General features: G+C 38.3%; 1 protein-coding gene across 1 annotated transcript in view; it reads left to right on the forward strand.

Annotated features, from left to right (window-relative positions):
* Positions 1–14,066, forward strand: part of LOC101351062 (dynein heavy chain 11, axonemal) — a 334,378-nt gene that overhangs the window by 227,050 nt on the left and 93,262 nt on the right. The window contains exon 57 of the mRNA XM_023732310.1: positions 7,177–7,347. Coding sequence (XP_023588078.1) covers positions 7,177–7,347 — 171 coding nt within the window. The remainder of the gene's footprint in view (positions 1–7,176; positions 7,348–14,066) is intronic.

Raw genomic sequence — 14,066 nt, forward strand, 5'->3', positions numbered from 1 at the left:
GATATCAAGGACATCATACATGAAGAAAGCAAGAGGTCATTAAAAAGACAGGAAAGAAAGAAAAGACCAAAATGGATGTCAGAAGAGACTCTGAAAGTTGCTCTTTAACATAGAATAGCTAAAGTGAAAGGAAGAAATGATGAAGTAAAAGAGCTGAACAGAAGATTTCAAAGGACGGCTTGAGAAGACAAAGTAAAGTATTATAATGAAATGTGCAAATACCTGGAGATAGAAAACCAAAAGGGAAGAACATACTTGGCATTCCTCAAGCTGAAAGAACTGAAGAAAAAAATCAAGCCTCGAGTTGCAGTATTGAAGGATTCTATGGGGAAAATATTAAATAACACTGGAAGCATCAAAAGAAGATGGAGAGAATACAGAGAGTTACTTTACCAAAAAAAATTGGTTGACGTTCCACCATCTCAGGAGGTAGCATATGGTCAGGAACCGATGGTACTGAAGGAAGAGGTCCAAGCTACACTGAAGGCATTGTCAAAAAACAAGGCTGCAGGAATTGACAGAATACCAATCGAGATGTTTCAGCAAACGAATGCAGCACTGGAAGTGCTCCCTCGTCTATGCCAAGAAATTTGGAAGACAGCTACCTGGCTAACCAACTGGAAGAGATCCATATTTATACCTATTCCCAAGAAAGGTGATCCAACTGAATGTAGAAATTATCGAACAATATCATTAATATCACACACAAGTAAAATTTTGCTGAAGATCATTCAAAAGCAGCTGCAGCAGTGTATCGACAGATAAATGCCAGAAATTCAAGCCAGATTCAGAAGAGGACATGGAACCAGGGATATCATAGCTGATGTCAGACGGATCCTCACTGAAAGTAGAGAATACCAGAAAATTGTTTACCTGTGTTTTATTGACTATGCAAAGGCATTCAACTCTGTGTATCATAACAAATTATGGATAACTTTACGAAGAATGAGAATTCCAGAACACTTAATTGTGCTCATGAGGAACCTGTACTTAGACCAAGAGGCAGTTGTTTGAACAGAACAAGGAGATACTGTGTGGTTTAAATTCAGGGAAGTTGTACATCAGGGTTGTATCCTTTTACCATACTTATTCAATCTGTATGCTGAGCAAATACTCCTAGAAACTGGACTATAGGAAGAAGAAAGGGGCATCAGGATTGGAGGAAGACTCATTAACAACCTGCGATATGCAGACGACACAACCTTGCTTGCTGAAAGTGAAGAGAACTTGAAGCACTTACTGGTGAAGATCAAAAGACCACAGCCTTCAGTATGGATTACACCTCAACATAAAACAAAAATCCTCACAATGGACCAATTAGCAACATCATGATAAATGTAGAAAATATTGAAGTTGTAAAAGATTTTGTTTTACTTGGATCCACAATCAACACTCACGGAAGCAGCAGTCAAGAAATCAAATGACACATTGCATTGGGCAAATCTGCTGCAAAAGATCTCTTTAAAGTGTTAACAAGTAAAGATGTCACTTTGAGGACTGACCCAAGCCATGGTGTGTTCAATTGCCTCATATGCATGTGAAAGCTGGACAGTGAATAAGGAAGACTGAAGAAGAATCAACACCTTTCAATTATGCTGTTGGTGAAGAATATTGAATATACCATGGACTTTCCAGAAGAGCAAACAAATCTGTCTTGGAAGAAGTACAACCAGAATGCCCCTTAGAAGTGAAAATGTTGAGACTTCTTCTCACATACTTTGGACATGTTATCAGGAGGGATCAATCCCTGGAGCAGGACATCATGCTTGGTAGAGTAGAGGGTCAGCAAAAAAGAGGAAGACCCTCAGTGAGATGGATTGACACAGTGGCTGCAACAATGGGCTCAAGCATGACAAGGATTGCGAGGATGCAGCAGGATCAGGCAGTGTTTTGTTCTGTTGTGCATAGGGTCGTTATGAGTCAGAACTGCCTCAACGGCACCTGACAACAACAACAACATGCATAGAAAATCCCAGAGTTTCCACAAGAAAGTTACTGAAACTAATAGAAGGGTTCAGCAAAGTGGCAGGGTACAAGATCAACACACAAAAATCTGTTGGGTTCCTCTACACTAGCAAGGAGAACTCCAAAAAGGAACTTAAGAAGATAGTACCATTTATAATAGCCCCAAAAGGGTAAGATACCTAGGAATTATTCTGACTAAGAATGTAAAAGACTTATACAATGAAAACTACAAAACACTACTGCAAGAAACCAAAAGAGACCTACATAAATGGAAAAACATTTCATACGCATGGATTGGAAGACTTAACATTGTGAAAATGTCAGTACTAGGCAAAGCAATCTATAGATATACACCCACTCCTTACTTATCGACTGTCTTGTTATCTGACATTCTGCAGTTACAACAATAGTAAAAAAAATCTACTATCAGACAATTTTGCGCTTTAATGACATGTATCTGGCAGTTGTGAATGCCAGGGTGCTAGGCAAGAGTAACGCTGGCTCTGATGATTAAGGTTATGTGTCATCTTGGCTGGACCATGATTCTAACTGGTTTTTCAGTTATGGAGTGATGTAATTTGGTAGTTATGTAATGATTTAGTCATCTTCATTTTGTGATCTGATGTGGTCATCGTCCATTTTTGCATAACACAGATTTTCACCTAAGGACCTGGTCTTTGAAACCTAACTGTAAATTCATAAGTGAGGAGTTGGTGTAATGCAATTGCGGTCCAAATCCCAACAACATTATTTAATGAAATGGAAAAACTAATCTTCAACTTTATAGAGTAGGGAAAGCTAAATAGCTAAAGCAATATTGAAGAAGAACAAAGTAGGAGGCCTCATGCTTCCTGATCTCAAAACTTACTATACAGCCACAGTAATCAAAACAGCCTGGTACTGGTTCAATGACAGACCCATAGACCAATGAAATAGAATTGAGAACCCAGAAGTAAATCCATCCATGTTTGGGCAGCTGATCTTCGACAAAGGGTCAGAGTCCATTCAGTGGGGCAGAAAGAGTCTCTTTAACAAATAGTGTTGGCAAAATTGGATATCTTTTTTTTGCAGAAAAATGAAACAGGATCCATACCTCACACCGTGCATAAAAACAAACCCAAAATTGATCAAGGGCCTAAATGTTGAAGCTAAAACTATAAAGTTCCTGGAAAAAACATAGGAACAAAACTAGGTGTCCTAATTTTTGGCATAAATATACTTTCAAACACAAATAAAAATGCATGAACAAGAGAAGATAAATAAATTAGGTAACTGGGACCTCCTAAAAATTAAATACTTATGCTCATCAAAAGACTTTGCTGAGTGAAAAGAGAACCTACAGACTGAGAAATAATCTTTGGCAATGACATAACTGACAAGAGTCTAATGTCTAAATATATAGAAAACTACAATAACTCAACAACCAAAAAAAGACAATCCAATCAAAAGTGAGCAAAGGGTATGAACAGACACTTCACCAAAGAGAACATTCAGGCAGCTAATAAGCACATGTAGAGATGCTCACGATCATTAGCCGTTAAAAAACCAAAACCAAACCTATTGCTTTCGAGTCAATTCTGACTCATAGTGACCCTATATCAAAACTACAATAAGATACCATCTCACCTCTGCAAAAATGTCACTGATCAAAAAGACAGAAAACAACAAATGCTGGCAAGGTTGTGGGGAGATTGGAACTCTTATACACTGCTGCTGGGATTGTAAAATGGTACAATCATTATGGAAAATGATATGGCACTTTCTCAAAAAGCTAGAAACAGAAATGTCTTATGATCCAGCAGTCCTACTCCTAAGTGTATATCCTAGAGATAAAGAGCAGTGACACAAATAGACATATGCACACCCATGTTCATTGCAACATTATTCACAATAGCAAAAATGGAAACCGCTCAGGTGCCCATCAACGGATGAATGGGTAAACAAATTGTGATACATACATACAACAGAATACCTAAAACCAAACCAAACCCACTGCCGTGGAGTTGATTTGAGCTCGTAGCAACCCTATAGGACAGGGTAGAACTGCCCCATGGGATTTCCAAGACTGTGAATCTTTATGGAAGCAGACTGCCTCATCTTTCTTCCAGGGAGTGGCTGGTAAGTTTGAACCACCAACTTTTCAGTTAGTGGCCAAGCACTTAACCAGTGTGCCACCAAGGCTCCTTTTACAATGGAATGCTACGCAAGTATAAAGAATAATGAGTCTGTCAAACGTAACATGGATGAATCTGGAGGACATTATGCTGCAAGAAACCAAAAGAGACCTATATAAGTCAATCACAAAAGGACAAATATTATATGGTCTCATTTTTATAAAAAATCAAGAATAGGTGTTATGGATTGAATTGTGTCCACCAAAAATATGTGTTATAAATCCTAACCTCTGTGCTTGTGGTTATAATGCCATTTGGGAATGGGTTTTCTTTGATATTTAATGAGGCAGGATTAGGGTAGGGTGTATCTTGAGTAGATCTCTTTTGAGATATAAAAGAGATTAAAGATGCAAGCAAGCGAACAGAGATGGGTGAAGATTGATGCCAAGGCACATGGAGATCTCCAAGGAACCAGGAAACAAGCTGAAGAGACAAGGACTTTCCTCCAAAGCCTTCCCCTGGAGGTGGCACTCTGAATTTGGACTTCTAGCCTGCTAAACTGTGAGAAAATAAATTTCTGTGTGTTAAAGCCATTCACTTGTGGTACTTCTGTTATAGCGGTGCTAGATAACTAAGACAATAAGTATACACACACAAAGCAACATTCTTTGATCATTAGCAGGGATGGGAGAGAGAGGGTGGGAGGGGCAAACACTTACTAGATAGTAGACACCTGTTATTTCTGGTCATGGGAAAGGCAATACACAATATGGGCGAAACCAGCGCAACTTGACCAAGGTAAATGAGGACACTGAGAGGTACATAGTCCCTGGCACATAGCAGGCATCAACAGATATTTGTTGGATTGATGGATGGGTGGGTGGATGGATGGATGAGTTTGGGGAGCCTATTGTGATTTTAAAAAAATGTTCTGGAGCCCTTTGAAGACTTCAGTTTTCTTAGACCAGTTGAGAAATTTCACCACTACTAGTATTTACGACTACTAGCACTTAAAGTGGTAAGATTTAAGCAGTTGTTCAGCGAGGTCCTTGAGGGGAAAAAAAAGTGTCATTTAGTTTAACTGCTTTCCTGAAGCAGTTACAAAATGTCTGAAAGTTTTATCAAGGGAAAAAGAGGCTCTACTGTGTGTCTCTAACACACAGCTGTATCTTCCATAGGCTTTACTTACTCATGATGATTTAGACCAGGAGAGGAAAAAAGGGTTGTATAATGTTAGGGAAAAATGTATATGTATTTTAAAGGATTAATTGAAGATGTCGGACCTTTTCCTTTGAGAATAAATTCTTTCTGACTAGAACAGAAGACAGTTAACTTCTGAAAAGCATCAAGACTGATGATTTTGTCTATATAGCATTGACCTGGAAGCTCAACCATTCAGACTAATAAATCAGGCAATTTATATTTAATCATTAACTAACTCCTGAGCTGAACAGCTGTTCAAAATTAGAAATGGGTCACCCAGGCCAGGATGACATTACAGGCAATCTATAATGCATTAGAATAGAATTATAGTGATTTTTAACTGTCTAGAAATTTATTATGGGACATGTTCCAACTCTTAAACCCTTGTTAGCTAGTGTCAGTAGTGATTTATGTTACATGGGTGGTATAGTGAAATTATTGATGATTTCAATAGCAAATAAGTCTATGTTTAGTAAATCTTCAAATTTCAAAGCTGTTTTGGAGAATGAGGTGGGTGCACTTTGTTGTTTATCATTCACCAACCTAAGACAACAAAGATGGAGGCTAGGCAAGTGAGAGATTCCTCTTAAAAATTAATGGATATGTTGTCTGTAGATGAGGAAAGAAACTAATGAATTCTATGAGGAGGGATAGAGAGCTGAATTTCCTTAGTGTTTAATTATATTGCTAACTTGGAGTGATCTTTATCAAGCAAAGCCAGGAGACTACCTTAAAACAGCTTTGATAACCATTTTTTACTTGCTAATTTTATGGCCTTAGCATTGTGGGTATTATGATGGCCAGCAGGGAACTGGCATTACAACTTATTCTCATGTACCATTTTTATTTTCTATGGTCTTTCTCCTTTCATGGGAAAAGCAGAATTCTATAAGGTTCTCCTTTGCTTGTATTATCAAATTGCTAAGGTTTTTTTCAAGTCCTATTAATTTGCTTGTTGTGAAAATATTATATTAATTTTTAGCATGCATTGAAATAAAGTAACTTAGTGATATATCCTGCAGTTTAGTGAATCCATAGGTATTTATTTCATTTTATTCAAATTCAATATTAAGGATTCTACATATTTAACATGTAAATCAGATGGTAAATGGCTATCCAGCTAGGTATAAGGACTTGAACAGCATTAAGCATATTGTCTTCAAAACTAGTGAAGTCCTCCTGATTTCCTTCTTTTCATATAGGACATAGTTTCCTCTACTGATTTAGTGGTTATATTAGAACACTAATATACTGAGTTTATATACTAATATACTGAGTTAATATGCCAGTATACTGAGTTTAGGGACTATGAGCACTATTTTTTAACTAGTAGAATTTAGGACAGATAATTAGTTAAGCTTTATGCTATAATTAATTAACATGAGTGACATTTGCTTATAATTTTCCTTTTTCTGTAATCAGCCACTAGCCAATATGTTAAGAATAAAGTTTGCCTAGGGCAGCGAAGCACCACTGCTGAAAAGTGGAAAGAATGGAGAGCAGCCAGGCTGATGTGAAAAATCATAACATCTCTCAGCCTTGTCCACAGCGCTTGGTTCTTCACTTCCAGAAGGAGGACATGGGGAGTGTCTGTCAGCCTTTCAAGAAGGACCTCAATCATAATTATAGAGTTAGGGCATCCAATGAGGAGGAGATGTTAAAGAATGTCACACTGTAGTAAACTTCAGTGCAGAGAGTATGAGAGCTGCCTTTATAATGATGGGTTTCAAACCTATAAAAGATTATATTAGTCACGCCAACCAGCTACTTTCTGTTCCTTCTGAAGACTGTGCAAAAGGACATAGACTTAAACTGTGCTGTAAAGTAATTACATTAAGCATTTGTTGGGTTGACTCTTGCCCTGCAGTTACATCTGAGTAATTTTATCTTTCAGTCAGAAAAGATTCGCTGGGGTCAGTCTATTCAATCCTTTGAAGCCCAAGAGAAGACACTCTGTGGAGATGTTCTCCTTACAGCTGCGTTTGTATCTTATGTTGGATCCTTTACAAAACAGTATCGCCAGGAACTGGTGAACTACAAGTGGATTCCCTTTCTTCAGCAGAAGGTAAGCTCTATTCTTTATCTTGTCCTAATTTGGAAGTATCGTACTGAAATTTCAGTAATAAAAGCAGTATATACGCTGAGCACTTCTGTACTTCTGTAAGGATAACCAACCGGAAATTCTTATGTCAATGAGATGTTCCTTGAGTGTTACATAGTTTTTCTTATTTTAATGATGGTTTCGACAGGGAGATGAGAAATATGAAAATTAATTATAGAAGCTGTATTTTTGCAGTTAATATAAACTGTAATTTATAATCTTAAAGTTTTTATAAGTTTAATTGTGTATGGTTATTACATAATATATAAATTATATGTATATAATATATACGTTTAATAATTATATGAGCTATAGAGTTATTTGGAAAATTGCTTTAACAAAGCTGGTAACTGATACAAAATTAGAATTATGTTATTGTGTAACATGAAACTTTTTGTTTTCTTATGACGATTGTGGATGTCTTTTTAAAAGATCATTTTCAAGATTGCTTTTAGAATAAAAGTGTAGTGTTTTATATATACATATAAAAGTAACTTACCTTAAATTTGAAAATTTAAATTCGTAAGCAAAGTAAAATCATAGATGTAGAGGATTTGAAATCACCTACTTTAAGATCCTTCTTGTACGTGTGAGAAAACTGAGGCACAGGAAGTTTAAACGACTTGGCCAAGGACATATAGAATAGGAAATGAGACCTCCTGACTTCCAGGCCAGTGTTATCAGTGCAACACTGTGTTATCTCAATTGATTAAAACCAAGGTTTATATATCTCAGTCTATATATATATAATAACATACATAATATATATATGGTTCTTAGTTTATATATCCAACCTTTCTGATGTATATTTAGAGATATCCCAGTGTCGACTAATAATGTTTGACATTGGTAGTTTTCACAGTAGTTGTGTGCATGACATAAATACATCTCAGTGGGATTGTTTTAAATTAAACAAAATTAGATGTTTTAGAGAAAGCTTATTATTGAAGACATTCTGTGATTCGTCATTTAAAAAGGCAAACCCTTTTGTAACTAAATTATTTAAGTATATTATCAAACCATGTTTTTATATTTCTTGAAAGAGGTTATATCTATATTAACTGTATACCTTAGAAGTTCAAGTTTTTCTCTAGAATTACCACCAAAAATGTGCTTTTAGATAAGAAGATAATACAGTCTACTAATTGGATAATGATTTCTGCTAATTTTTGTCCAGTTCTTACCTCGTTGTCGGTTTCAAAAGTACCAGTTATCAAATTCTTCCCTTTTTCCTTCTCAATCACACATTCTCCAAAATTCAGTCTTCTTTTTGGGTGTGTTTGCGTGGCTTGCTTTAGACTGATAAATGTTCTTGTTCATGGTCTTCTCTGCATTCTCATTCATTCATCAAGTATTCTTATACTTTCCACAATTGTAGAGAAAACCCGCCTACTTCCTTAATGTCAAAACTATTGGACTTCACATTCTCGTTGTTATAGTTACCCTTAACTTTGGGGCATGTAATAGTATTGACAGTATGAGCTTATGTTACCAGTCACTTTACATATTTTTAATTAGAAACTTGCCTTCTCAAATTTAGTTTTAAAATTGGTTGCTGATGTTGTTAGTTGATTCTGACTCATGGTGACCCCATGTGTGAAGAGTAGAACTGCTCCACAGGGATTTCAAGGCTTTGACCTTTCAGAAGCAGATTGCTAGGGCTGTCTTCTGAGGGTCCTCTAGGTGGGTTTGAACTGCCAACCTTTCAGCTAGTAGTCGAGCACTTAACTCTGCCACCCAGGGGCTCACTGGGTCCTGATTTTATTAACTGAGGACAGATTAAAATTGGTACCATCTTTAATTGCTGGTGTGGAATTATTTAGTACTATATAAAACCAAAACCAAACTAAACCCCTTGCCATTGAGTCAATTCTGACTCATAGCAACCCTATAGGACAGAGTAGAACTGTCCCATTTGAGTCAATTCTGACTCATAGCGACTCTATAGGACAGAGTAGAACTGTCCAATAGGGTCTCCAAGGAGCAGCAGGTGGATTTGAACTGCTGACCTTTTGGTGAGCAGTCAACACTTAACAACTGTGCCAGCAGGGCCCCTTAGGTTTTGGGAAAGTTTCGTATCAATTGATTTGTATTTTCCCATTTATTTAAGATCCCCAACATGGAGTTCCATGAAGTTCTACCGTTCTTCCTTCAAAATATTTTCAGAATCTGACCACTTCTCACCATCTCCACTACCCTGGGCCAAACCATCGTTCCTCTCCTGAATTATTGTAAACATCTTGTAACAGGTTTTCCTTCTTCTACATTCGCTACTTCTTCCCCAACTCTGTTCTCAACGTAGCATAATCCTTTCAAAATGCAAGTCAGATTAAGTCACTTTTCTGCTAAAATCCCTTTGATAGCTCCCCATTGCACTCAGAGCAAACATCAGAGATTACAAAGGCTTATAAAACCCTACATGATCTCACCTTCTATTATTCTTTTCCTCAGTCTCTGTTCCAGTCACACTGGCCACCTTTCTTGAATATACAAGGGCTGTTCCCACCTCAGGCCCTTCGTACTGGCTCTCTCTCTGCCTTGAACAGTCTTTCTTCAGGACATGTGCATGGCTTACTCCCTCCCATCCATCAAGTCTCTGTTTGAAAAACACATTCTCAGCACTAGATACGATTGCAATCCCCATTCTCCAGCATTCCTTATCCCCTTTAGCATTCTCTGCTTTTTCACTGTAGCACTTGTCACTTTCTAACACATGATTTTATTTATTCACTTATTATAGTTAATATCTGCTCCCTGTCCCCACTAGAATGTAGTATCTGTGGAAGCAAGGATTTTGTATGTTTTGTTCACTGCTATATCCTAGAACGGAGCCTGGAACATTGTGGATACTCGATACATGCTTTATCTGTAACAGCTTTATTGAGCTATAATTCACATACCATACAATTCACTCATTTAAAAAATACAGTTCGGTTGGTTTTAGTATATTCACAGTTGTGTAACCATCACTACCATCAATTTTGAAACATTTTCATCACCCCCAAAAGAAACCACATGACTGTTAACTGTAACCTCCCACTCACCCTCTTTTCTCTGTTCCCCATCTTCCTCAGTCCTAGGCAACCACTAGTCCAGTTTCTGTCTCTATAGATTTGTCTGTTTGGGACATTTCCTAGAAATGGAGCCATACAGTATGTAGTCTTCTGTGACTGGCTTCTTTCTCTTAGCGTAACGTTTTCATGTAGCATGTATCAGTACTTCATTCGTTTTTTATGGCTGAATAATATTACATTAAGGAACACTGGTGGAGCAGTGGTTAAGGGCTCAGCTGCTAACCAAAACGTTAGTGGTTCAAACCCACCAGTTGCTCCATGAGAGAAAGATATGGCAGTCTGCTTCCATAAAGATTTACAGCCTTGTAAACCCTATGGGGGCAGTTCTACTCTGTCCTATAGGGTCGCTATTAGTCGGAATTTGACTCAACGGCAATGAGTTTGGTTTTGGTTTGGTTTGGAATATTCCACTGCATGGCTGTTTCACATTTTATTTGTTCACTCATGAGTTGATGGACGCTTGTGTTGTTTCTACCTTTTGGCTATTGTGAAGAATGCTGCAAAGAACTCTGGTGTACGTGTATCTGTTTTGACCCTGCTTTCAAGTCTCTTGAGTATATCCCTAGGAGTCAATTAACAATACATGATTTTTAAATAAATGAATATATGCTAAAATATACATTGAATTTCAGTGGGGGAAGTAGTAGATTATTCAATAAATTGTGATAGGACAACTGACTAACCATATAGGAAAAACACAATTAGGGCTTTCCTTCATAGGTTACTCATAAGTGTTTCAGGTGATTTAAATATTAGAATGTGAAGTAAATTAGAAGAAAATGTAGATGAACGCATGTATCATTATAAACTGGAAAGTACAGATGAGCGTTTATATCATTATAAATGAGATTAGAGAATTAGCAGGGGCCCAGATTAAAAACTCCCTTCTGTACAAAGAAAAGGAGTTTGAACTTCATCCTAAGCAAGGGGTGCATTGAATGGTTTTGAGCAGGTCTGTGACAGGGTCAGAATTGCACGCTGGAAAGCTCACACTGGCTGCTGAGGAAACAGTGACTTGGAGAAGAAGAGGTTGGATGGGACCATCTGTTAGGAGGCTGTTGCAGCAATCCAGAAGACAAGGAACTGAACAAAGTGGTGACAGCGAATACGACAAGGAAGGAAGTGATTCCAGAGGAGGCAAGGAGGAAGATAAAACAATGCAATGGATTGAACATGGGAGTGATGGGGGAAAAGTGAATGCATGAAGGTGTCATTCCCTGAGATTAAAATAGACCTAGGAGAAAAATGAGGAATTGATTTTAGGGACATTGAGCTTTGAGGTACCTGTGAAACATTCAAGTGCCATAATTAGTAGAGAGTTGGATAAGAGAGTTCTTGGGCAGAAAATCAGAATGGAAGTCATCAATGCATAAGTAGCTGTTGAAACTATAGGTGTAGGTGAGATCATCTAGAAGAAGGTTTAGAGTACAGGGAGCTGAGTCAGCATTGACATGTGAATGGGGAGCAGAGGAAGGTGAAGAAGGAAGAGTCAAAGATTAGAGAAAAGCCAGGCAAGAGTGGTGTCACAGGAGACAAGAATATGAAGGCAGGAATAGCCAGAAGCACCAACACCATAGAGACAAGTGAGAAAACAACAGTGTCATCAGATTTGGAAATATGAAGATCTCTTGTGACCATAGTTAAAGCTGTTTCAGTGACATAGCGAGCAAGAAGCCAGATTGCACTGGGTTTTACAATAGATGGGAACTGAGGAAGTAGACAGAAAAGATCAGTTCTTCTTCTAGTAACTTGACAGAGAAGAGAAGGAAATGAACAGAAGTGCCTCTTTAGAGCCACAGAATCAAGGGAGGAGTTTGTTTTTTTCAGTATGGGTAAGACTAGAGCATGTTTCTGTGCTTCAAGAGAGGAACTGGAAACAGAGATGCTGTTGAGAAAAGGATGAGAAATGATGATCCTTCAGGAGATGGGAGGCGATGGGCTCCAGAATGGATTTTGAGGGAATGACCCTTGGGTAGGAGAATCAAGACCCCTTCAACTTGGGGAGGAAGGAAGAAAACAAAGGTAGACACAGACATAGATGTTGACAGGAAGGAAGAAGTTTAATGCAGTCACATCTGATGGTCTCTCTTCTCTCAGGGGAGTAGTAAAATGCAGTGCCAGGTGGCCAAAGATAAAAAGATAGAAATTAGGAAAACATGTTTGAGGAGAGTAGTGAAAACATCAAAAATAGCTATTAAGGGGAGCAGAAGAGTAGGTGTTAAGTGTTGTCAGACTGCTTTAAGAAACCCAAGATGAATTTGGAAAAGAGTATAGTGACAAATAGTCATAGTAATAAAGGCTTCACCAGCAATACTCAAAATCTGGAAATAAAAGAGAGGACAGAGAATGTTGAATGCAGCCAGAGAACAGGGTTTACAGGCAGATGAGACGGAAAGAAAAGGAGGCAGGGACGGTGAAAGGATTGGCAGAAGAGCAATTAAGGAGTCGAAGGGGCAGTTTAGATTGGATAGAGATGTGAGTAGCCAGAAGTTTGTGGTTAAAAATATCTTAGGGTAAAGGACTAGATGTCTCAATGCCGTTGGTTAGATTAAGTATTATGTTTAAAGGTATGAGATAGGTATAGACAAGCATGTTCAGATAATTGGGTATTGGAATCTTAGATTTCAGTAATGAAATAGTTTGAGATTATTATAAGGTCTGGAACAGCATTTCTCATCTAAGGAAGGAGGTATAATTCCATACCAAAGGCATCAGCATCACTGGGGGCATAGCGAGTGGGTAGGGGAAGCCAGCGATGTGGATTTTGTGTAATCTTCTAAGATGATTCCGATAGCCCTCCCCAAAGATGCTGGAGTGGAAAGGAGATGTAGAGCTTTGACATGGGGGAGGTCAAGGCCAGGGAGTGGATTGATCATGTACGTGGGCATTGAGGTTGTCTAGGATTGATAGCAAAACTTGGAAGGTGAGAAGGACCAATAGCTACATCCTTAATATGATAAGGAGATACATAGGGGATTGTATAGCTGGACTCTATGAGCCGCAAAGTTGATATTTTTACTCATGGATGGAGAAACAATGGTCTGGAAAGGCTTGCAGGGACTATGTACGAAGAATGCCAACTCTGGTGCACGCACGTTTTTCAGTAAATGTAGTATTAAGAAAATGACTGTCTCTACTTGAGAAAGCCCTCAAGTGAAGTGAGACCCTAGAGCAATGGTTCTGGCACCCCAACCTCATGTTAAACCATATGGAAAAGAATCCTACCCCCTTCCCCAGGAGAGAACTTTTAAAACATATCAATGACTATCAGACCTGAATCTCTAGAGATGGGGTATGTGCTGGCATCTTTTGAAGGTTCCCATGTAATTCTAATATGCAGCTTGGGGTTGAGAGCCACTGCCCTGGGGGAGAGCTGGATATTGGTTAAGACAGTCAGGTAGAGGGAGTAAGAAGAGAGTTTGGTCCAAATAGGAGTAGGATACTAGAGGGCATACGGGAAGTGTTGTCAATGCAACCGTGGGGACATGAGGTTGGGGAATGGGGTTGGAAGGATACAGAGTAGCACAGAGAATGGTGACTGAAAAGGATGGGGTGGTGGGCTTACATGGTCTTAAAGACCCAAATTATACTGTTGTTTCCATCCAGCTG

The sequence above is a fragment of the Trichechus manatus genome, unplaced genomic scaffold (assembly GCF_000243295.1).
Source record: "Trichechus manatus latirostris isolate Lorelei unplaced genomic scaffold, TriManLat1.0 scaffold00050, whole genome shotgun sequence".
In the NCBI taxonomy this organism is placed as follows: Eukaryota; Metazoa; Chordata; class Mammalia; order Sirenia; family Trichechidae; genus Trichechus; species Trichechus manatus.